This window comes from Panthera onca, chromosome A1, assembly GCF_046562875.1.
Source record: "Panthera onca isolate mPanOnc1 chromosome A1, mPanOnc1 haplotype 2, whole genome shotgun sequence".
NCBI lineage: Eukaryota > Metazoa > Chordata > Mammalia > Carnivora > Felidae > Panthera > Panthera onca.
Window position 1 is genome coordinate 29,699,295 of NC_138339.1, and position 24,007 is coordinate 29,723,301.

Below are 24,007 nucleotides of genomic sequence, written 5' to 3' on the forward strand. Positions count from 1 at the left end.
GCTATATGTTAAGAGTAGTAATGTGCATTTGTGCCCATTCTTTGTTTGCTTTTCTGTCCTTGAGAAACAAGGGATTAATTCTCTACATAATTCAGATTTAAATAGAGAATCTAAGTGGGAAAATTTTCTTTTCTCACTCTTTAATATATTCTGTAGCCCAAAGGTGATAATTGTACACAATGTTTCTTGAATAATTTATTACTTTTACAAATGATTGATTTTAAAAAATTGTGTTGCTATTTCAGCTTTCCACTGACAAAACTGTGAAAGTCCTAAATATCTTGGAGAAGAATATTCAAGATGGGTCCAAGCTTTCCACTTTGTTAAATCATGTAAGTTTAAGATCCATATTGTTAATTTTACCTTTACCTTTACTAAAGTTTTTTCAAAAGAACTTTGATTTGTAGGGAAATCCCAAATTTCATTAATTTAAGCTAAACTACCATTTGCTAGTTATGTTCATTAGCGTTGCTGCTAAATTACAGTTAGTAATTCAAAATTACATTGTCAGTTCACTGCTTTGACATAAGCAACAGATTTAAATTCATTTCAGTTTACAGAACTGATCTTTAATCTTACATTATGCTCTTCCTGGTGTAAGTGGATGAGTGTGTTTAAAATATTTTTTCATTTATGAAATGATAGTAATTCTTTTTCTTGACCTTTCCTGAAGAATTAAATAGTTAGAAACTTTATGTTGATTTCCTAATGTATCCTAAAACAGGAATCCTTATATACCATTTTTATACCTTGTTCAAATGGTCATTGAAAAGATTAAATCAAATAATTCATGTTAAGTACTTAACAGTGTCTCCACATCTTAAGTTCTCAATAAACATTAGCAAATGTTAATGTATTTTAGTACCTTTATGTGAAAAGCAGTAGCAACATAATGTAATGGTTTATAAACTGATTAAAATAAATGACCTGGAATCTACCTTCCTAGCAGTGTAGCTGACTTTCAAAATCATGTCTATATTCAAATTGATCTTGATAGCTCTACCATTAATGAATAGAAACACTGATGCTTATAGGCATTTATTATGAGGTAAGAATTTGGGAAAGTTTTGAGTTACTGAATTTTCCTTATTTTTAAAACCTGATTATAAAACTATTGTATTTATTATAGAAAATTTCCAAAACACAACAAGCTCAAAACGGTCCGTCCATATTCTCATCTAGCAGTAACCACTATTAACACTTTTGATGTATCCTAAAACACTTAGTACATGCACTGGATCTTATGAGAGAAGTGTTCTTGGTATTTGTAGAAGCCACAGGATTGCTAAGTGATCTACATGGAATAAAAAATCTAGAAAAATAATCTCACGATATTTCTATTAAATATATCTATATTTTTCCAATGCCCTTTTTAAATTAGTTTTTGAATGAGAAACAGAGGGCCTAGAGAAACCTATAGTGGCAATCTACTACGTCCTTAATCTACAAATTTTTTTAAAAGACTTTGACAAGAAATTGTAACAAATGTCAAGAATCTAGAGTTCTGGAGAGCTGGCAGACTCAGTCTTACTGAAATTATTCTACTTCCTGAAGCCTTAGCATTATTTAATGTGTTGCAGGTAGCCTTAACATTTGGCATGAATGATGAACGTTCTTAACTGACTATTCCATACAACAATTTTATTGTCTAAGAAAGGCTACTTTATCTTATTTTTTTGAGTAGGTATGTAAGCAGTAAAATGAAAAAAAGCTTAGAGAAGTAGGAAAAAATAATGGAGTTTTTAGGCATTAGTGATTAGAAAGCCCTTCTCTGCTTTACATATATCATGATTTTGTTTGTTTCATTTCCCAATGTATATAAGCTTTGAATAACATGCATTTGAAAGTATTCCTGGAGTATAAAGTTTGTATTTCATAAGTTAAGGATGTGATAGGATTCTCACTCTCAAAGTAAGATTAAAAGCACTCCTTCCCAATTATAATGTAAGTATGTAAATTAAAATGCAGTCTTCTGTCAGTTGAATTATCCATTTTAGAAAATAAATTATGTTTTCAGTAGTCTGCATAATAACCACTTTAATCTCTGTTTCAAAAATACAGTGATGTTTGAAAACAAGTAATAGGAATGAGACTATTACATTTTACTACTTTTAAGTGAGGTCTGCTATTGTTTTCATATTTGCTTCGTTCTCACAATAGCAAGCAGAACTTACAAAGTTTTGACTGTCATAATGTTTATACCCCAAACACAAAATTATTTATATAAATTACAGTCTTTAGCTAATAAATCTTAGGTTTGGATAAAGTACATAGAAGATAAAGATAACTATAACTTTGTCATTGGAGTGTCATCTAGTGGTGAAATTAGGAGATAGAGTATATTATGTTTGAAAACTTTGAAATAAAAATCTTAAAGTAATATCAGTTTTGTACTTCATTCCTGATGTTCATGCATGTACATGCACTGGGGCACTTGACTGGCAGTAGAGCATATGACTCTTGATCTCAGGGTCGTGAGTTCAAGCCTCACATTGGGTGTAGAGCTTACTTTAAAAAAAAAAAAAAAAGTACATACATAAAAATACTTAACATGTTTCCGCTAGGGAAAATCAAATATATCTCTTTTTTAATATATATTTTAACCTATAAATGTGTTTGTTTCCATTTCACTAACAATGTGCTGTTTTATAGAATAACGATACTGAAGAAGAAGAAAGATTATGGAGAGACCTTATTATGGAGAGAGTTACAAAATCAGCAGATGCCTGTCTTACAACTATCAACATTATGACATCCCCTAACATGCCAAAAGCTGTATATATTGAGGATGTAATTGAAAGAGTTATACAATACACTAAATTTCATTTGCAGAATACGCTTTATCCTCAGTATGATCCTGTTTACAGACTAGATCCTCATGGAGGTTGGTTTGCCTTTTTATATTGAAAGTTGTTGAGTATAATGTCAAAATTTTCTATAATTTTATTATGTTGGATGGGTCAGAATGCAAGAACTTAAAATGGCCAAAAATTATTAGATCCCATAAATTATAATAAATACTGGCTTTAATTTACCTAGAGTATAGAACTTTTAGTTAATCTAGTACTGTTTAAGTATAATTTCTTTAGCAAATATTTACATATATTAGAAGTAATTTCTACTGGTTAGGGAAAAATCCCAGATAATATGAGCTTTTGGTTCTATTTATCACTTCCCCCTAATTTTATGCAGAATATAGGTTATCCACAAAATGAATTGATTCAAGATGTATATTCTTTGTCTTATTTATAACCTTTATAAATGAACAGTGAAATAGTTAATGTATTTATATTTAAAAAGAGAGGAGGGCACCTGGGTGGCTCAGTTGGTTAAGCGTCCAACTTTGGCTCAGGGCATGATCTCATGATTCACACGTTCCAGCCCTGTGTTGGGCTCTGTTCTGACGGCTCAGAGCCTGGAGCCTGTTTCCAATTCTGTGTCTCCCTCTGTCTCTGCCCTCTCCTGTTCACGCTGTCTCTTTCTCTCAAAAATAAATAAATGTTAAAAAAAAATTTTTTTTAATAAAAAGAGGGGGATATACTAGGTGTTCATGAATAATCTATAATTAATTACTTATTGTTTAATAATTGCAAGTTAATGGAAAGGGAAATAGAATCTTACCATTCTGCACCAATGAGAAAAAATAGAAAGGTAAGTATTTTATAAGAATTTTGGTAGCCACTGAAATGTGCCATAGATTATCTGTTACAAGAATGATTACTTATAGGGCGCATGGATGGCTCAGTCAGTTAAGCATCGGACTCTTGGTTTTGGCTTAGGTCATGATCTCACCATTCGTGAGATCAAGTCCTGCATTGGGCTCATGCTGATAGTGCAGAGCCTGCTTGGAATATTCTGTCTCTGTCTCTCCCTCTCGAAATAAATAAATTTACAAAAAAAAGAACGACTACTATCTAAATATCCCTAGAGAATAAATTTTTTTCTTTTTTAAATATTTGTTTATTTCTGAGAGAGAGCGAGCAAGGAGGGGAGGGTCAGAGAGAGAGGGAGATAGAATCCCAAGCTGCATTGACAGCGTAGACCTCCACATGGGGCTCAATCTCGCAAACTGAGATAATGACCTGAGTCGGATGCTTAGCCAACCGAGCCACCCAGAGGCCCCGAGAATATTTCTGTTTTAATAAATACCAGCTTTATTTGCCATGTTGTATATTTATGTACCACCCCCTCCCCCTAGAAAAGTGTTCCCTTAATTCATAAAACAGTTTTATTACTGTTTATTAAAAATTATTAAAAGTTGATAAATTACTTATTTTGAATTTTTTTTTCATTTTAGGAGGCTTGTTAAGTTCAAAAGCAAAACGGGCTAAATGTTCTACCCACAAGCAGAGAGTAATAGTAATGCTTTATAATAAAGTTTGTGACATTGTTAGCAGCTTATCAGAATTGCTAGAGATACAACTTCTCACAGACACAACAATTCTTCAGGTAAGTGTTTTTTGAAGCATTTTGTTACATTTCTAGACCAAACGACTTAAGAATACAGGGTCTGAGTTCAGTATAACCTTGCTTACTCAGTAATAATGGCATCACTATGTTAATTTTTTCCATTCAGAGTATATCTAAAGTGAAGAAATACAAGTCCGGGGAAGTTTTAAAAAGAAACATTTAGGGCACAGGATAGGTGAATGTAGAATCTAAATTCTAGAATTTAGAGTTTAGAGATAAATGATCATTTCCTTTGAAATATGCCAGGATATTTTCATCCAGAGTAGCAAAATGTTTTGTTTCTTTATATTCTTGTGACATTTATCAACCCAACATGGGGAGATCAGAGGAATGGCCACTATAAAGGAAGGTATGTGCTGATGTGTTTGAGGGTGAAAGGAGCAGAAACAGAACTAGGTAGATACTGATGATTAATGAGCGTAAAGAAAATGCTGTCTCAGTTTTTTCTGGTAAGTTTATGAATGTTTTGAAATTTAGTTAATGTAGAATGTTTCTGAAATTAACTAGAGATGTATACTGATTACTTTTTTATGTGTACAGGTATCATCAATGGGAATAACACCATTTTTTGTGGAAAATGTCAGTGAACTACAATTGTGTGCCATTAAGTTAGTCACTGCAGTAAGTATAATCAATTCATACTTTTTGTTATCCCCCCCAGAAAAATATATCCAAACTTGCCAACATTAATGCAGATTGAAGTTTTCCATAGATTTATTTCAACATAAGGACTGTTTTTGTGTGCCTTATATTTTAAACACTTCTAAACTTTTAAAAATACTTCAGTTAATAATTCCTGAATATCTACAATTAAATCAAAATTATTTAAAATCACTTAAATCTTGTCTTTCGGGGCGCCTGGGTGGCTCAGTCGGTTGAGTGTCCGACTTCAACTCAGGTCACGATCTCGCGGTCCGTGAGTTCAAGCCCCGCGTCGGGCTCTGGGCTGATGGCTCAGAGCCTGGAGCCTGCTTCCGATTCTGTGTCTCCCTCTCTCTCTGCCCCTCCCCCGTTCATGCTCTGTCTCTCTCTGTCTCAAAAATAAATAAACGATAAAAAAAATTAAAAAAAAAAAAAATCTTGTCTTTCATCTCTAAGGTAGCATACTCCTATAAATGAAACTAGTATATTCTAACTTCTACAAGAATGTTATAATTAATGATGGAAAAGTTGTACAGATTAAGTCATTGTCATTGAAGATGTTGAAAACATTTTTATTTTAAATGCAGATATTTTTTATCACGTGATATAGTATTTCTGTTTTCAAATAATTATAATAATTTGAAATCTTATAATTACTAAACAGGTATTCTCAAGATATGAAAAACATAGGCAGTTAATTTTGGAAGAAATTTTTACTTCACTTGCAAGATTACCAACCAGCAAGAGGAGTTTGAGGAACTTCAGGTAACTAATTATAGCAAAGACCAAGTACAATGAAGAATTACATTATATTATAATCCTTATATATTTATTCCTCATCATCCCTGATTTTTATTTTAGTGATCAGATAAAAGTGAGGCAATTCAGTCAGAGCAGCATGAAGAATAACTCAGATATGTGCAAAAACAGTGCACATTTGGGGGGCTTAAAGAAGTTCCTTCATCCTCAAGTGTAAAAATCTATGATGAGGTTTTTCAGTCTTGGTGCTGTGGACATTTTGGATAGATAATACTTTGTTGTACAAGACTGTTGTTGTATACATTGTAAGATGCTTATTAGCAGCATCCCTGACTTACACCTTCTAGGTGACAAGAGAACCACCGCCTCCCCTTCTAATTGGCACAGCCAAAATTTTCTCCAGACACTGGCAGATGTCCCCTGAGGGTCAAAATCATCCCTGGTTAAGCCGTAATAGAAAATAGGGCTTGAAAAAGTCAAAGGCAGTTCAAGTGTTTTATAGGCCATACTAAGGAACTTAGATTTAATCCTTTATATAGTAGGAAGTCATGGAGACTAAAGGCTCTTAATTCACTAAGCACAGAGTAACTGAGAAATGTTATACACTGCTGTGGTCAGCATGATTTTCTTTGTTGTCATAGGGTATCATTATCATAACTATCATTATAATATTCCTGACTGATTAAGTGTATTAACCTGGCATATGGGATTATGTTTAGATTGCTTTGAAGGCTATCTTACATAAAATAATTATTTTTACCTTAATTTTTTAGCCTCATTGTGTATAGTCTATTAAACCTAAAGAAAACCTATCAGCATATAAGAGAAGTCTTACACCTTTACAGTATCTTTAGAATTGAAGATTTAGAATTTGATTTTTTACATTCTGTGCCACTGGCCTCGTACCCTAGGATAGATGATCAAGAGCTGTGTAGCAAATTTTAATAAGAAAATGAGTACCAGAATGCATGGGCATTTGGAAATCTTGAAGACTTTCCTCATTTTAAAAATCATTTTGAGAAATGTTTGATACTATCCATTTATAAATTTTTATCTGCAGTGCATATAAAGTATAGAAATTTGTATTAAATATTGTATTTTTCCTTTGACCACTTTAATTATCTAAGTATTTATAGGCATTGAATTGGTATTTTTTCTAATTTATTAAAAACAGACATAAGGACACTATTGTAAGCACTAAAGAGATAATGTCTAGAAATATTGGTAAAGCGTCCTGAATTTTCAGATGATAACATGACGAGTCAAGTTGAACTTCTCTTCCTTCTTTGTATGATTTAAATATTTTCTTCTTCATTAAAGGTTAAATAGTAGTGATATGGATGGAGAGCCTATGTATATTCAGATGGTTACAGCACTGGTTTTGCAACTAATTCAGTGTGTTGTACATTTACCATCATCAGAGAAGGACTCTAATTCAGAAGAGGACTCAAATAAAAAAGTAAGGAATCTTTTATAACTCCATACTTTTATAGGAAGCAGCACCTAAATTCTCTACGATTCTTGTAAAACTGAAGTTCTTAATTAGGACTTTTAAGACTGGTCTTTAGGATCCTTATATAGAGGACAGGATTAGTTTTTAGGAAACCTGAGTTCTGGTACTGACGATTTTATCTAGTCACAAAACATATAGATCATTTTAATATGAGTTTGTTTGCTCAGTTGTAAATTGGGTATGATAATACCTAACAAGCCTTTTGTACCACCTTGTAAGTTCAAGTGAGATAGTGGATGTGTAAGTGATTATTATAACTGTCTATACTAATGCATACATATAATTGTAATAATATGTAATATGTAATAAAATGTAATTAATTTTCATGCAGAAGTAATGAACACTCTCACTGTTGAGTAAATTATAGCTAAGATTTGCTTTTGGTTTTATAGCTTTTACCTATCAATGCTTATAATTTTTCCAGGTTCTTATAGTATTACAAAAAATTCAAAAGAAACAGGAATGATTCTGTTTCTATATTGTTATTTTCAGAATTTTGTGTATGTATATAATAGTATATATATATAATTAAGTAAATGAATAAGTGAAAAATGCAGATCAAGAAAGTTGAGGTCACTGTCCCAATCTGATTTTTCTCTCCCCAGTCTTTCCTTCCTTATCTTTGGTAACAGGTATCATGAGAATGTTTAGCTCCTTCCATATATTTATTTATTTATCTGCATAAATTTAATGCAGAATTTTTTTTTTAATTTACAGAAGTGATATAGCTATTTTTTTCAGTCAACATTGTTATTAATACATAAAACTAATACCAGATTCCTTTTACTTAAACATATATAACTGTATCACAACTTAAGAGTTTCTCTAGGTATACTTAGAAGTAGAATATTAAATAGTGTACATGCATTTTTAACTTGTCAGTTTGCTCAACAAAGTGGTATTTTAGCTTTCTTTCTGTTAGATTTTATTTATTCTGGTCAGTCTGAAATGATACCATATTTTATTTTGTATATTCCTGGTAACTAGTGAGCTTTTTCATGTATTTATTCACCACTGGATTTCTGAAACTTTGAACAGACTGTTTATATCCCGTTCTTTAAATTTCTAATAAAGGAATTGAATTTTCTTTTGCATTATATTTCACCATTTCATAAACTTTGAGCTTGGATTGTCTTTTTCTAAATTCTTTTTGTAGTGCTCGCTTCGGCAGCACATATACTAAATTCTTTTTGTATTTTCAGTCAGTTTCTGCTCACCTACATCATAAGAAATTATTGATACCGCATTTGCTTAACCACATTTGTTAGTCTTGCATATTTTAATAAATTAAAATGAAGTCAATATTTTTATTTAGTTTTTATAAGGTATTTAAATGTGTTTACTAAGGGTGCCTGGGTGGTTCAGTCGATTGAGTGAACGACTTCTGCTCAGGTCACAGTCACACAATTTGTGGGTTCGAGCCCCACATTGGGCTCTGTGCTGACAGCTCAGAGCCTGAAGCCTGCTTCAGATTCTGTGTCTCCCTCTCTCTCGCTACCCCTCCCCTGTCTCTTTCTCTCTCAAAAATAAATAAACATTAAAAAATTTTTAAGAAAAAAAATTTTTTATTTAAAAAAAATTTTTAAAAATGTGTTTGCTAATTGTAGCTTATTTCTTTATACATAAAAGAATAGTCTAAGCTTCTTAGTGTTTAAATGTATCACCCCTATTCAGTAGTAACATGGCAATAGCAACTGAACTAACCTTTTTTTTTTTTTTTGGTTATTTTTTATACCTATATAAATTCATTTTTCTCAATCTAGGTTGACCAAGATGTTGTCATTACCAACTCTTATGAAACAGCCATGAGAACAGCCCAAAACTTCCTTTCCATCTTCCTTAAAAAGTGAGCAAAATTAACATAATCTGATTTTTATTTCCCCAGGATAGAAAATAGTTCCTTTATTGTATATAAATGGTTAATTCAGTTTCCTGCCGTAACCTGAACCTTGAATGTGTCACCTTGGCCCTTGAATTCCTGATGTTTAAAATGAGGCAGTTGAAATATTAAAAATCCTAAATCTTGTGAGCTAGCTTATGTGTTTGACTCCACAAGTTACAGTACCAGATTGAAATTCTATAATTTTTCTTCAGTAAATTTGGGGGCATTCTAATTGATAGGAAAGTTTGTGGAGAGAGGTTTACTTGGCCTTCAGAGGAATTTGTGGTAATCTCAGAAAAAGAGTAGTCATTTTAAAAAATGTGGTGTACTTGCCGGAAAGTTAATGTTTGTAATAGTCAATAAATGAATTACCTATAATAGAGGGAAGAATGAAATTTGAGAAATAGATTCATTTTAAGCCATGTTATTTATATTTAATGTACTCTCTTATACCTTATTATTAGATATGGGGAAGAGAAAGCTTAGTTAACAAAATTTCAATCATATTGATGGACAAGTCACCTAAATTCACAGCCTTTTCCTTATTTATCTTTGAACAGATGTGGTAGTAAGCAAGGTGAAGAAGATTACAGACCACTATTTGAAAATTTTGTTCAAGACCTTCTTTCAACAGTCAATAAGCCTGAATGGCCAGCTGCTGAACTACTCCTTAGTTTGTTAGGGAGACTGTTGGTAAGAGTATAGCCTTTAAAGATTATTAGATTACTAGAAGACAACATAATGAGGATGTACTCTGATTCACAGATGATGAATTCTTTAAAAATGTGTAAGGAAATATGACCATTGCATCTTTATTTTTGCATGTGCATAACTGTACACAATACTGTCAATATTTGGTAGAAAACTTTGAAATCTTGTGACTTTTGGTGCTTTCATTTCATTACAGAAGATAACAGTACTTTAAAAACTTTGGGGTGGGGTTGGAAGTATATTGTTAGTTAAAAGCATCTCAATACTCAATCATAAATTATTATAGTTAATTCATTTCAAAGCATGAAACTGATTAATGTGAATTCTTTTTTATCATTAAGAATATCTAAAAACATGACACTTTCTAGTTCTCATGTAATACAATAGGAAAATGCAAAGAAATATTATGATTTCTCTTTTTATTTTTAAACTATATTTAGACTTCTGCAATACAAATCGTTACAAAGCTTTTGGGACCCTTACATTCTGTGAACTGGAAAACATACAAATAAACAGTTGAGCCTACATTTTTAACAAACATGACTGTGTTCTTAGGTTTAATCTATACTTTTTTTTAATGAAAATGTTCAGAAAGCAACCACTTCATGGGAAAATATCACAAGAAAAAATACTTAAATTTCAAATAATACAACATAGATTTGGAATTTGTATGATAAATTGCTATTAAAAATGTCATAAATTGATTAAATAAAGATTATTTTGATGTTTAGGTTCATCAATTCAGTAACAAGTCAACAGAGATGGCTTTAAGAGTGGCATCTCTTGATTACCTTGGAACTGTTGCTGCACGATTAAGGAAAGATGCCGTTACAAGCAAAATGGATCAAGGGTCAATAGAACGAATTTTAAAACAGGTATTGAGATCAAGGATTAAAATTATGGGGATAAATATTAGTTAAGTACTTTAGGTATTCTTATATTAGTGTTACATTTCATTTTATAAATTCAAAATAAGATCATGCATTTCCAAAAGTGGACTTTTCAAAAACCCCACAGAGAAAGTTAATATCTTAGAGTGAATTATAGTGTCTAACAGGAAGTTTTAAGTGATTTATATAAATCATTAGTCTAATTTCTTTTTGTGAACTGCTTTTATGAATGTATGATGCTGTTTTCTATTTTATTTAACTAAGTTTTATTTAAATCTTTAATTTACTAAGATGTTGATTTAGCACTCCCAGATTGTTTTCTACCTTTGAAATTTGTGTATCATTTTATATTGGGGAAGGGTGAGGAGGAAGACTTCTTTTCATTTTACTATAATAGATAGTTTTCATGTTTGGCAAAAAAAAATTGTTGCTTCACTTATTTTTTTAAGTGTGAACAAGGTGGTAGTAATGCTAAAAGTTACTTAAGAAAATTGGTAAATAAATGATCTCTAATCCTACCATACACAACTGTTTTCATTTTCTTTATACTTTTTTTTTTTAACATTCATAATCATATTCATGCTGGCCATTAGAAATGCCTCTAATATTTTTTATTATACTTTGTATTTTGAAATAATTTTAAACTTACAGAAAAGTTATAGGAATAATGCAGAGTTCCCACAAACCTTTCACCCAAATTCCTTAATTGTCAACAATTTATAACATTGCTTTATCTTTATGTAACATTTCTTTTTCAAAATATACATGCTTGCATATCTGTCATTTTTTTTTTTTTTTAACTATTTGAGCACACTTAATGCCTCCCAATACCCTTGAATTTCAAAGTATGATTCCCTAGACAAGAGGTATTAATATTAACATCACCTAAGGACTTGCTGGAAATGCAAATTCTCAGGACTCATCTACTGAATCAGAAATTCTAGGGTTGGGGCCCAGCATTGTTTTTTGATAGACCCTCCAGGTGATTCTAATGAATGCTGAAGTTTGAAAAACACTGCTTAGTGTTTATTTTCCACAAACAAGAACTCTTGCTTAAATATCCACAATACAGTTCTCAAAAGCAAGAAATTACCATTAATGTAATACTACCATTTAATATAACACTGCCATTCCCATTCTGTTTCCTAGATTATAATTTATTGCTATCATTATTTAATGTTCCATTTATCCTAGAATTAACCTGTGAGAGCCCCTTTTAGCTGACTTTTGTGTCTTTTTGATATGTTACCATCTTTCTTTGAGAACTTTACTTTGTGGCACAAGATGTTTCAGGAGCTCTCTTACTTTCATTGCCTCAGCCCTGGAATCTGCCGTTTCGCCAAATATTACTGTTTCTTTTTATTGGAGAATGGTAATTTAGAAACCAAGAGGTAGGTGCCAGGTGCCTTTCAGTATTTCTTAGAGTGAACCTACAACTTATTTGTTACATATGACCATGTAGATTGTACACTGTAAAACTTGAGGGGAAGGGTTATTTGTAAGTATTCTTACAGTTCTTGACATACATCCACATTGCTCTTGGAAGTTTACAGTGTAGTAGTTTACAGTGCTATGATGAATTTCTCCATGGACCATTTCATCACACTCTGAGAACATAGGTTATTAAAATCTTTGTTTTCTACTTAGAGATATTCTAAACCATATTGGCATTTCATGTGGTAAAGCTAGAGTATAAAGCTATAGACATGAATGCCAGCTCAGTTCATTTCTGGTTGTGTCTTGTTCTTGACAGGAACTAAAGATTCTATTCCTAGATCAAGTGAACAGCTCACCTGCTACTGTATATTTAATATCCTACATGAAATAAAGTACTATTTTTATATTACAAATAGAAGTATTTCTCTTCTAGAATGTTTTAAAATATCCCAAAGAAACCTATAACACATAGTAAAACAGATAGCAGTTTCCATTTTTAAATTAAAAGTTTGGAATTGCCTCTTTTTTTCCAAACAGAAAAACAATGTGTAGGACCTTCCTGTCTCTGAATACTTAATACATTATTCTGTTAATTTTTATGTCAGCTACCTATGCACCTCTTTCAAAGCAAGATGACATGTAATTCATAAAAATAAGGGCCAGTCTCAGCTATGAGTATAAATTTTTTTTGTGAAGTAGCATTCTTCTGTTTTTTTTTCCTTTTAGTTGCTATACTTAACATTTTGATTTTTTATCATTTATCAGTTTTTTCCCTAGATTTGTATTTACAACTAGATGAATTATTAAAATACACTAGTGATGTAATTTTTGTTCTTCCTTGGTTTATTTTGTAGGTTTCAGGAGGAGAAGATGAAATACAACAACTACAGAAAGCATTGCTTGATTACTTGGATGAAAACACTGAGACTGATCCTTCACTAGTGGTAGGAATCTTTTCTCCCTTTTTTGGAGATAACTCATCAAATTCAAATTGGGTCTGAAAGAAAATTGGGAAGTGTCATGAAGAGGAAGGTTGTTTGGAATCCTGATCTTTTATTTAAAACAAAGGGATACTTGATGATGTAAATTAAAGAGAATGGTTATGGATTGATTTGTCTTACGGAATTTTGATACAGATATGTATTATATAAAAATGGTGTGAGAGGGGAAATAGTTAGAAATCTTTCCATAAGTTATCTTTGAGACTGAGGTAGGTCATTGCTCCTCACAATGGACATGGCCCAGGTGGTGCTTGAGATGATCTATGAGCATATAAAAAGAAGCTATTAGAATTTTATGTGTGTATTTCTTTTTAAATATAATCCTTAGTTCTATTTTTATGTATATTGTGCATCCAAATTATTAGTATAATAGGCTCATATATAAGATTTATAAACCATATTAGAAAACACTGTGCATGTATTAGGACACTTTGTTTTGTTTTTTTAATGTTTATTTATTTTTGAAGGGGGGAGAGACAGAGTATGAGCAGGAGAGGGGCAGAAGAGAGGGAGACACAGAATCTGAAGCAGGCTCCAGGCTCCGAGGTGTCAGCACAGAGCCCGATGCAGGGCTCATACTCACAAGTTGTAAGATCATGACCTGAACCGAAGTTAGATATGCTCAACTGACTGAGCCACCCAGGCACCCCAGGGCACTTTGTTTTAAGTTTATTTATTTTGAGAGAGAGAGAAAGAGAGAGAGTGTGGGGGAGGAGCAGAGAGAGGAAGCAAGAGAATCCCAAGCAGGCTCTGCACTGCCAGTGCAGAGCCCAGTATTGGACTTGATCCCACAAACTGTAAGATCATGACCTGAGCCAAAATCAAGAGTCAGACGCTAAACTGAGTGAGCCACCCAGGCACCCCAGTGTACTTTTTAATTTTTTTATTTTTATTTTTTACTGATGGGATATGCAGGATAAAGAGGTTGGAGGTAACTAAGCTATTTAGTCAACTACTGCACGTTTTTAGTCTACATTGAAAGGAACAAATAATAGATGTGCCTCCATGTTAAAATGTTTCAGTAATAATTGGCTATGTATTTCTTGAAGAAGTAAGGTGGTATTTTGAAAGTAAATGGAATCTTGTACCTTTGGCATCTTATCCTATTCTAAACTTTTCCAGTTGACATATCATCTGTCTAATTTTAGTGACCTATGTGTGATGCTTTTTTCTTTGTTAAGTAATTGATGCTTGTCTTAAGTGTTAAAGCAAAATAGTAAGTTTTATATCATTCAGATATTCAAACCTTTTGGCTTTCTTAAAATTTGTTTTTGTCTGCTACAAGTTGCTTTAAAGTACACCTGTATATTTATTCCTGATAGTGAGCACTTTATCAGTGGGTTGGAAATTTCATTTAAAAATTCTCTTAATTTTATCAAGCTCAGATCTTACCTATTTTCTTTTTAGTTTTCTCGTAAATTCTATATAGCCCAGTGGTTCCGTGACACAACTCTGGAAACAGAAAAAGCAATGAAATCACAAAAAGATGAAGAATCATCTGAAGGAACACATCATGCGAAGGAAGTTGAGACAACTGGTCAAATCATGCATCGAGCTGAAAACCGGAAAAAGTTTCTTAGAAGCATTATCAAAACCACACCTTCTCAGTTCAGCACATTAAAGTAAGATCCAGAGAGAAAGCATCTTTACTTTTTCAGTTATCTCTTTGATATCTATCTACTTTGCAAAAAGCTTAAAAAAATAATTTAATGACTTTTTGTTGTAGGATGAATTCTGATACTGTGGACTATGATGATGCTTGTTTGATTGTTCGATACTTGGCCTCTATGAGGCCGTTTGCCCAGAGCTTTGATATTTATTTGACACAGGTAAACTAAACCAGAATTCCTTGTACAATGATACTGATTTTTCTGATTATGGATATTTGTGGAATAGCGTATGATGTCTATTCACTGTTGAGAACAGATATTTTAAAAGATCATGAGAGTAGCATTTGTTTCTGTGTTCCATATTTGTTAAGATGTCTTTTTTTACATGCCTTTTACTTACTGATTCACGTTTTACAGATAAATGGATATATGTATAAATATACATATATGGTATAGGTAGACTGGTTGATGTTATAAAAATAAATTACTCAATTACCAAATTATTACTTAAATAATACTAAATATTCTGAATTAGGTACTCATAGCAAGGTTTTAGTGGGGCTACACGTCCTTGCACATGAGCATAGCAATGAAAAAACAGGTTTAATTGAGAATGCCAGGATAAAGAAAAGGCCTTAAAGTATAGAATGCCTCAGTTACTATACTGACCTGTAAGTTAAAACTTTGGATCAGTAAGATAACATCTTCTACCCATGTAAATATTAAAGGGAGGTAAATCCAGTATTTATTTTCATTTCTTTTGCATGTTTTCATGTATATTTTGTTAAATGTTGTATGTTCTAAAATTTGTGAAAATACCGATGTTTGCTCGGCAGATCCTTCGAGTTCTTGGTGAAAACGCAATTGCCGTTCGAACAAAAGCCATGAAGTGTTTATCTGAGGTTGTTGCTGTAGACCCCAGTATTCTAGCAAGGGTAAAGAAGAGCACAAATGATTCTTCTCATTTGACTATTGCATTCAAGTTAAGATATTAGCTCTACTTAGTAGTATAAATTATATTTTCTTTATTTTCCTTTAGCTTGATATGCAGCGAGGAGTTCATGGACGATTAATGGATAACTCCACTAGTGTTCGAGAAGCAGCAGTAGAATTATTAGGTCGATTTGTTCTTTGTCGACCTCAGCTTGCTGAGCAGTATTATGATATGCTGATTGAAAGAATTTTGGTATGTTGTTTGGTCATTTTTATTTTGATTCATAAATATAATTTTGCCTTTCTTGTATCACATTTTTTTAATTATTAAGCTAGAAAAGTAAGTATCAATTACTTATTTATATTGCCTAATCTCTATACTATAGCATCTTTCTAGAGGAGGACATGTTCCCCACCTCACTCCTCACCCCCAAAAACCTGTCCATGTTTATTTTACACACACACACTCTAAAGATAGTTTAAACCAGAATGAAAATTAAAAGCTAAGGTTGTAACTCTATAGTGCTGATTCAGTGGGTTGGAAGGCAAGGGAAAGCCTACAGGTAGATACTCTTGGTGCCAAGAATCAAATCTAGAAAGTGGTGGCTGGACAGCAGAACATTGGGCAGATTCTAATCTCCAGTCTCCCAGATTTAGAAAGTAGGAAAAATGTTCTCCATTCCTACCCTACCTTGAGCTAAGCTAAGGATCCTAACAATTGGACAGAGTACCAGCAGGGGAAGGGGACACAAATTTCAAGCCCAGCTCAGCCATAGGCCCAAACAAAGAACTGAGGACGGACAAGTTTCTTTTTTTCTTTTCTTTTTTTTTTTTTTTTTTTAAATGTTAATTCATTTATTGAGAGCAAGACAAGAGCACAAGTTGGGGAGGGGCAGAGAGAGAGGGAGACACAGAATCTGAGGCAGGCTCCAGGCTCTATGCTGACACGGGGCTTGAACCCATGAACTGTGAGATAATGACCTGAGCCGAAGTTGGACACTTAACCAGCTGAGCCACCCAGGTGCCCCAAAGGACATATTTCAAGAGGAGGACTGCTCGATACTATAAAACAAGTCATTGTTGTTGAAAATTGGGACTCCTTTTTTTCAGTTAACTCCTCCATTTTAATGATGCAAGTTTACAATGAGTAAATAATAGGAACTACAATGGCATAAATATTTTGGACAGGAACCTAGAATAAATTTATATGAATGTATATAAATAGGAACAATTATTTTGTTGACAGCTAAGTGCAGAATTTTGGTATCTGACAATATGTTTGGATCCTTTGTGTGTTATCTGCATGTTTCTTTAAAGCTGAATTATGACAAGATTTAGATACCTGCGTTATAAACCAGAAAGCCCTTTGAGTCTTAAGAACAAACTAAAGAAATACTATTCTAAGATAATCCTTTCTTGTATGTCATGGAATTCTCTGGTCCTGAAGCCTTTCCCTGGAAAATAAAAGGAAACAGGAAACACTGATGTTACAAAATATCTGTGGAATCTCCACATCACCCACTGCAAGCATATTGACTTCTGTAACTCAAAAGAAATGCATTAGGCACAAGATTAGGTATTCCCACAGTGACAAGAGTTTATCACCTTTAGTCTAGTGTCAGAATATTTTATGACTAAGAGTTAAAGATAATTACAGCTTCAACTAGCATAAAATCTTGATTGAAACAAAGAATTTAAGAGTGCAATAAACTTTTTCGTGTTAGTGCTTCTTTTCAAGAATGAAAGGCAAAATCAATAGGATTCTCAAATTTGGAGAATCAATAGGATTCTTCAAATTTAATGAAATCCGATAGCATCTACCTAAGCGATATATCCTAAAATATTTTAGTGATTGTCAGACTATATAATGGAAATAAATATGCACATTAAGTGTCCAATGCTTTTTATTTCTAAAACGCTTTAATTATTGAAAATTTGTGAAGAGTGGTAGTGCAGTGAACACTCATGTATCTAACACCATATCTATATTTTTTGCTAAATTAGTTTAAATTAAATCACAACATTTTGCTATTTCCTCCATGTATACTTCAGCCTGCCTCTCCAAAAGTGTGGGTACTGTTCTTATAAACAAAAACTGTTAATCTCACCCAACCAAATTAACACTCCCTAAATATCCTGTAATAACCAGTTGATATTCGATTCTCCAGTTGTCCCAAAAACTGCAGGGGGAGTTTCTAGTTTACCTTTTTTTTTTTTTTTTTTTTTTTTGAACAGAATCCAGTCAAAGATCATACTTTGCATTTGGTGATCAAGTTTTAAAATTTAGAGTACTCTCTTTTATAGACTTCCCCCATTACATTGACTAATTTAAAAAGACCAGGTCAGGGGTGCCTGGGTGGCTTAGTCGGTTAAGCCTCTGGCTCTCGATTTCAGCTCGAGTCATGATCTCGTGGTTTGTGGGATCGAGCCCCTTACTGAGATTTGTGCTGACAGTGTGGAGCCTGTTTGGGTTCCCCTCTCTCCCTCTGTCTCTGCCCCCCCCCCCCCCCCACATGCTCCTTTCTCTCTCTCAAAAGTTTAAAAAAGAAAAAAAAAAAGACCAGGTCAGTCTTGTTATTTCCTCATGGCTTTGTTTAATTTGTTTTTTTGTTTGTTTCTTTCTTTTATTTTCTATGAACTGTAACATAGTGACAGTGGTTTGATTAGATTTAGGTTTAACATATTTGTTAAAAATACTTCATATGCTGTTTAAGTGCCAGGTGCTATTCTAAATGCTTTTTTTAATTTGTTATCCCATTTAATTTTGACAAGTTTATATTCTAGTGTCATGTTCAGTGTTATTCAGTATTTTTGCATGTATTGGATATCATATTATAAAAGTAAAGCAATACAGTAATCCATGTTTGAGTAACATTAATAAGAAAGAATATAAAGAGGAACTATATAGACCATCTTTATCACGTTAATAAGTATTCAATGTACTGCTTGTTGGTATTTATTTCCTGATTTCATTTTATCACATTTCTTACACCTGAGCATATTGAGCTTTCTGATATTTAAAAATACTTTTCTGTTCTTAGGATACTGGTATCAGTGTCAGGAAAAGGGTAATAAAGATTCTAAGAGACATCTGTATTGAACAACCAACATTTCCAAAAATTACAGAAATGTGTGTAAAAATGATTCGCAGAGTCAATGATGAAGAGGGCATTAAGGTAAGATGAAATGATGACTGTTTTAAAGTTCATTTTTCATTAACGTTTTAAATAATTTAAATGTTTATTATAGCTAAATTTTGTAAAATATGTGTAACTATGAAAAACCTTTACAAGGAAATCAACATTTTTAGATTATCAATTCAAAAATGACATACTTCCATACATTTTTATTTCTAAATCTTGTATGAATAAAATCTGATCTTTCTCAACCAGTTCAATTATATTTAATGCCATTGTAGTGATTACATTATATGCAGCAAGTTTATTACCAAATTAAAGTTACTTTATTTTTTAAATGGTATGTACTTGGTTTTCTAAGTTAAATACTTTGTTGAAAGTGTAAACCTCAGTTCATTCGTGAATTTATACATATATGATGGTCCCAGTATTTTTTTGTTTGTTGTGTTTTTTTTAACAGCTTCCCCCCCCCCCTCAAAAAAAAGTAAGAAAAATGTTTTTTAGTTTGATGAAAACATTTGTGGGGCACCTGGGTGTCTCTGTCATTAAGTGTCCGACTTTGGCTCAGGTCATGATCTCACAGTTTGTGAGTTCAAGCCCCGCGTTGGGGTCTATGCTGACAGTGCGAAGCCTGGAGCCCACTTCAAGTTCTGTGTCTCCCTCTCTCTCTGTGCCTCCCCTGCTCATGCTCAGTTTCTTTCTTTCTCTCAAAAATAGAATAAATATTAAAAAAAAAAAAAAACAACTTTGTGTACTATGCAGATATCACCTATTTAAAATTTTTACCAATTGAAAAAGATTATAATTTTGAAAAATTAATTGATGATTGTTTTCAAAAATTGAGAAATTTGTGCCAAAAATTTCTGGTAGTTTGTGCTTTGATTTGTTATTTGTAGCTTTGTTTTTGGCTTTTTTTTTTTTTTTTTTTTTTTTTCATGAACAGAGATCATGCTCTACCAATAGAGCCAGCCAGGTGCCCCACCTTTGTTTTGGATTTTATTTTTTATTTTTTATTTAAAAAAAAAAATTTTTTTTTAACGTTTATTTATTTTTGAGACAAAGAGAGACAGAGCATGAACGGGGGAGGGGCAGAGAGAGAGGGAGACTCAGAAGCAGGCTCCAGGCTCCGAGCCATCAGCCCAGAGCCCGATGTGGGGCTCGAACTCACAGACCGCGAGATGGTGACCTGAGCTGAAGTCGGACGCTCAACCAACTGAGCCACCCAGGCTCCCCTGTTTTGGATTTTAATGAAAATTTGGGATTGAGAATTTTGCCATGTTTGTTGTAGTTGTGTAGTTTGAAATTTTCTTTTTTCTAGAAATTAGTAAATGAAACATTCCAAAAACTCTGGTTTACTCCAACTCCACACAATGACAAAGAAGCAATGACGAGGAAAATTTTAAACATCACTGATGTGGTAAGGACTCGAACAAGGGTGTGGTCCCTGTGGGTACAAACCTAGTTGAGGCCTCCCTCTCTTACACAGAGAGAGACAATGATGAGATATTTGTTAATCTTGACATTTAATACTACAGTGGACCCTTCAACTGCACAGGTCCACTTATACATGGATTTTTTTTCAATAAGTACAGTATAGTACTGTAAATGTATTTTCTTTTACGATTTTTAAATAACATTTTCTTGTCTCCAGTTTACTGTAAAAATACAGTCTGTAATTCATATAACATATGTGTTAATCAACTTTATGTTATTGGTAAGTTTTCTGGTCATCAGGTTACTAAAAGTTAGGTTTTTGGGGAATCAGAGTTATGTGCAGATTTTCAACTGTGCAGGGGGTCAGCATCCCTAACCCCTGCATTGTTCAAGGGTCAGTTGTACTTCCCTTACATTCTGGAGATACTCAAGGGATGCAAGGAAGATGAGATTGGTGTTTCTGCATAGCCCTCCTTATTAGCATTTGTTGACTTAAGCACTGATACTGAAATTCTCCAGATTCCTCCAGTGATTGAAAACTGACAGGGGAAGGAGAAGTAGATGAATAGGTAACAACAGCCCAGGGATAGCAGCCTAAAATGAGATAGTACTTTTTCAGAAAACGTGAATTAAGATTAGTTTCATTACGTTTAATTATACACATAAGCTATAAATATTTTTTGCCCAGAATACTTTTTATGTTTTGAACATAAATTTTCTATTATCAATTATAGATTTATCTCTCTTTCACTCATATCTTTATATCTGCTATCTAGAAGGAAAATAATAAGCAAACATTTCTATTTGTGTTGTTTTAAACCTTACGCGTTTTTCTGACCAGTACAAGTTACTATTCAAAATGTAACACCATGTTTTTAAGTTTCTATTTAAATTCCAGTTAGTTAACATACAGTGTAATACTAGTTTCAGTTGTACAATATAGTGATTGAACACTTCCATACGACACCTGGTGCTCATCACAAAAATGCACTCCTTAATCCCCATCACCTATTTCATTCCTCATCCCCCAACCCACTTTCCCTATAATATCGTATTTAATTTCAATATATTAAACTAATTTCTTGAATGTATTCTAAGATATTTTTAGAATAAAATTATTTAATATTGATAAATTATTGGCTTACTTAAAGAATAGTTTACTTTAAAATAATTTTTTTAATTGAGACATTTATTTACCTCACACTAAATCATAGCAAAGTTTTTGTTTTTTGTTTTTCAGATTTTTAAGTAAATTCTTAATTTTGATAGTTTCACCATATTTTCCCACTTAGGTTGCAGCATGCAGAGATACTGGATATGACTGGTTTGAGCAACTCCTTCAAAACGTGAGTGTTATTTTGACTCTTGATAACAGATAACATGAAATTTAATAGAAGGGCAGTTCTTTGTAGATTTTATGATTTAAAAGAACCTTTTCAGTTATTTTTAAGTATTTGCCTTTTGGTAGGGAAAATTTATTTCAGTTTATTAAGCTGAATGTTTTGGTTAATATCCCTATTTAAGCAATTATTCCACTGACTGTTATAAATAATTTTTCTAAATCAGTAGTTGAAATTCTATCTTCACTTCCTTCCAGATATTTTTTTTTCTTATCCCTTTAATCTATATGATAAACATGAGATTTACAGATTTACAGATTGCATTAACTATATATTTACATTATTTTGCTTGTTATGAAATGTGTAGAATTTCCTGTAATAGTGCAGAATTAAAGCATAATTAGTGTTCTTGAAAAATTTCATGTATGGGAATATTTATCTCCCAATGAATTTTTTTATTTCACAAATTTTTAAATAGAAATACCCATCACCCAGCTTCAAGAACTGTCAGCATTTCCCTAGCCTTATTTCATCTCTAATCCCTCTCCTTTCGTTTTTTTATTTTTATTTTTTTTGGCTGTAATACTTTTGAAGCAAATCTCATACTTTATATCATTTCACCATAAACATTTTAGTATCTATCTCTAACAGAAATTACTGTAAAAAATAACCAGAATATCATTATCATCTGTATCAAAACAAATATTAATGTTATTCCCCCCAACTCTAATACTTATTTCAATGTTCATATTTCCCTAATCGTCTCAAAAATGCATTTGTATAGTTAGTTTGCAGTTGCTTTGGTTGATATGGCTCTTATGTCTCTTAAATCTATGCTAGTCGATCCCTCACGCCCCCCTTTTCCTATAGAAATGGAAATGTGTTTTCCTATAGAATGTCCCACATTGTAGATTTCATGGATCTTTTCCTTCTAATGTCATTTAAGTTGTTCCTCTATTCACCATTTTTTTCTGTAAACTCTTCATTAGATCTAGAGCCTTAATAATATTGAAGTTCAATCTTGGGCGTAGGGGACAAGAATACTTCACAAATGATGCGAATAATACAGCGTCACAGTAGGAGGCACATAATGTTTAGTCATCCCATTTTCAGTGATCTTTCAGTTTAGGTGTTGTCAACCTGGTGCACCTATTATAATGAGTCTATTCATTTTTTAATATTAGTGTGAGTGAATAGATTTGTATGCCTTTGTATTTCAATTTATCTTAATCATAATTCTTTTTGAAGTTTAGATTGTCCCATCTTTGCCCAGTGGTAGTCCCTCCAAGTTGGTCTTGTATCCTTTTGATATAACCTTGTTACTCTTTTGTCACCTGATTACTTTTTGCCTCTACAAGGTGACCTGACTTTACTTGTATATTTTCTGCCCCAAACCTGAAATCAGCCATTTTTCCAAAGAGCTCTAATCCCTTTGGGTAGAAGAATCTGGATGCCATGGATGTCCTTTGCTAATGGGTTATCATAGCTTTGGGCCTTTTCCAAAAGATAGAGCTAGAAAACATATATTTTTTAGAAAGGCAAAAATAAATCAAGAATTTATATTGATTTTTTTTTATTCAAATTTAAGATTATGCAAGTCTCCTTCTTTGATTGTATTATTCTTTCCTTTAGGCTAAAAATCTTAGTTCCAAAGGAAAGGAACATAATTTCTTATTTGCTTTGCCCAACTAATATTAACAGTAACATTATTGGATACAGTTTAAGATTTCTTTACATTTATGTTTATGTATAGTCCACTAAAAATATATTATTAAGTCTATCTTGGGGTGCCTGGGAGGCTCAGTCAGTTATGCATCCAAGTATTGATTTTGGCTGAGGTCATGATCTTGTAGTTGTGGGGTCAGGCTCCATGCTGGCAGTGCAGAGTCTGCTTGGGATTCTCTTTCCCCATCCCCCACTTATGCTCTCACTCTCAAAATTAAAAAATAAACATTAAAAAAATACTTTAAAAAAATTAGTCTATCTTGAAATAAATTTTTTCTGTTATATCAAAAATCTGCTGTCTAGTTAAGTCCATTTGTTTTTGTTCACTTCTGTATGTTTTGCAGTATTTTTAGTAATAAAACTAGCGATATTTTTAACAGTCAACCAAAATTGTTTTATTGAGGCACAATCAAGATATATATAGAATATCACCCTTAAAAGCTTCTTCGTGCCTCTTTGTAGTTGTTCCTCTTCCCTTGGCCATAGGAAACCACTGGTCTACTTTTTGTCGCTGCAGTTAATA

General features: G+C 32.5%; 1 protein-coding gene across 4 annotated transcripts in view; it reads left to right on the forward strand.

The window, feature by feature from the left end:
* Nucleotides 1-24,007, forward strand: part of NIPBL (NIPBL cohesin loading factor) — a 197,158-nt gene that overhangs the window by 137,089 nt on the left and 36,062 nt on the right. For all 4 annotated transcript variants that reach the window (XM_078445006.2, XM_078445004.2, XM_078445009.2 and 1 more), the window contains 17 exons: nucleotides 246-332; nucleotides 2,653-2,884; nucleotides 4,298-4,449; nucleotides 5,011-5,091; nucleotides 5,777-5,877; nucleotides 7,192-7,330; nucleotides 9,148-9,230; nucleotides 9,827-9,959; nucleotides 10,709-10,852; nucleotides 13,159-13,248; nucleotides 14,713-14,927; nucleotides 15,032-15,134; nucleotides 15,752-15,850; nucleotides 15,955-16,101; nucleotides 18,890-19,024; nucleotides 20,304-20,402; nucleotides 21,712-21,765. In XM_078445006.2, coding sequence (XP_078301132.1) covers nucleotides 246-332; nucleotides 2,653-2,884; nucleotides 4,298-4,449; nucleotides 5,011-5,091; nucleotides 5,777-5,877; nucleotides 7,192-7,330; nucleotides 9,148-9,230; nucleotides 9,827-9,959; nucleotides 10,709-10,852; nucleotides 13,159-13,248; nucleotides 14,713-14,927; nucleotides 15,032-15,134; nucleotides 15,752-15,850; nucleotides 15,955-16,101; nucleotides 18,890-19,024; nucleotides 20,304-20,402; nucleotides 21,712-21,765 — 2,094 coding nt within the window. The remainder of the gene's footprint in view (nucleotides 1-245; nucleotides 333-2,652; nucleotides 2,885-4,297; nucleotides 4,450-5,010; nucleotides 5,092-5,776; nucleotides 5,878-7,191; nucleotides 7,331-9,147; nucleotides 9,231-9,826; nucleotides 9,960-10,708; nucleotides 10,853-13,158; nucleotides 13,249-14,712; nucleotides 14,928-15,031; nucleotides 15,135-15,751; nucleotides 15,851-15,954; nucleotides 16,102-18,889; nucleotides 19,025-20,303; nucleotides 20,403-21,711; nucleotides 21,766-24,007) is intronic.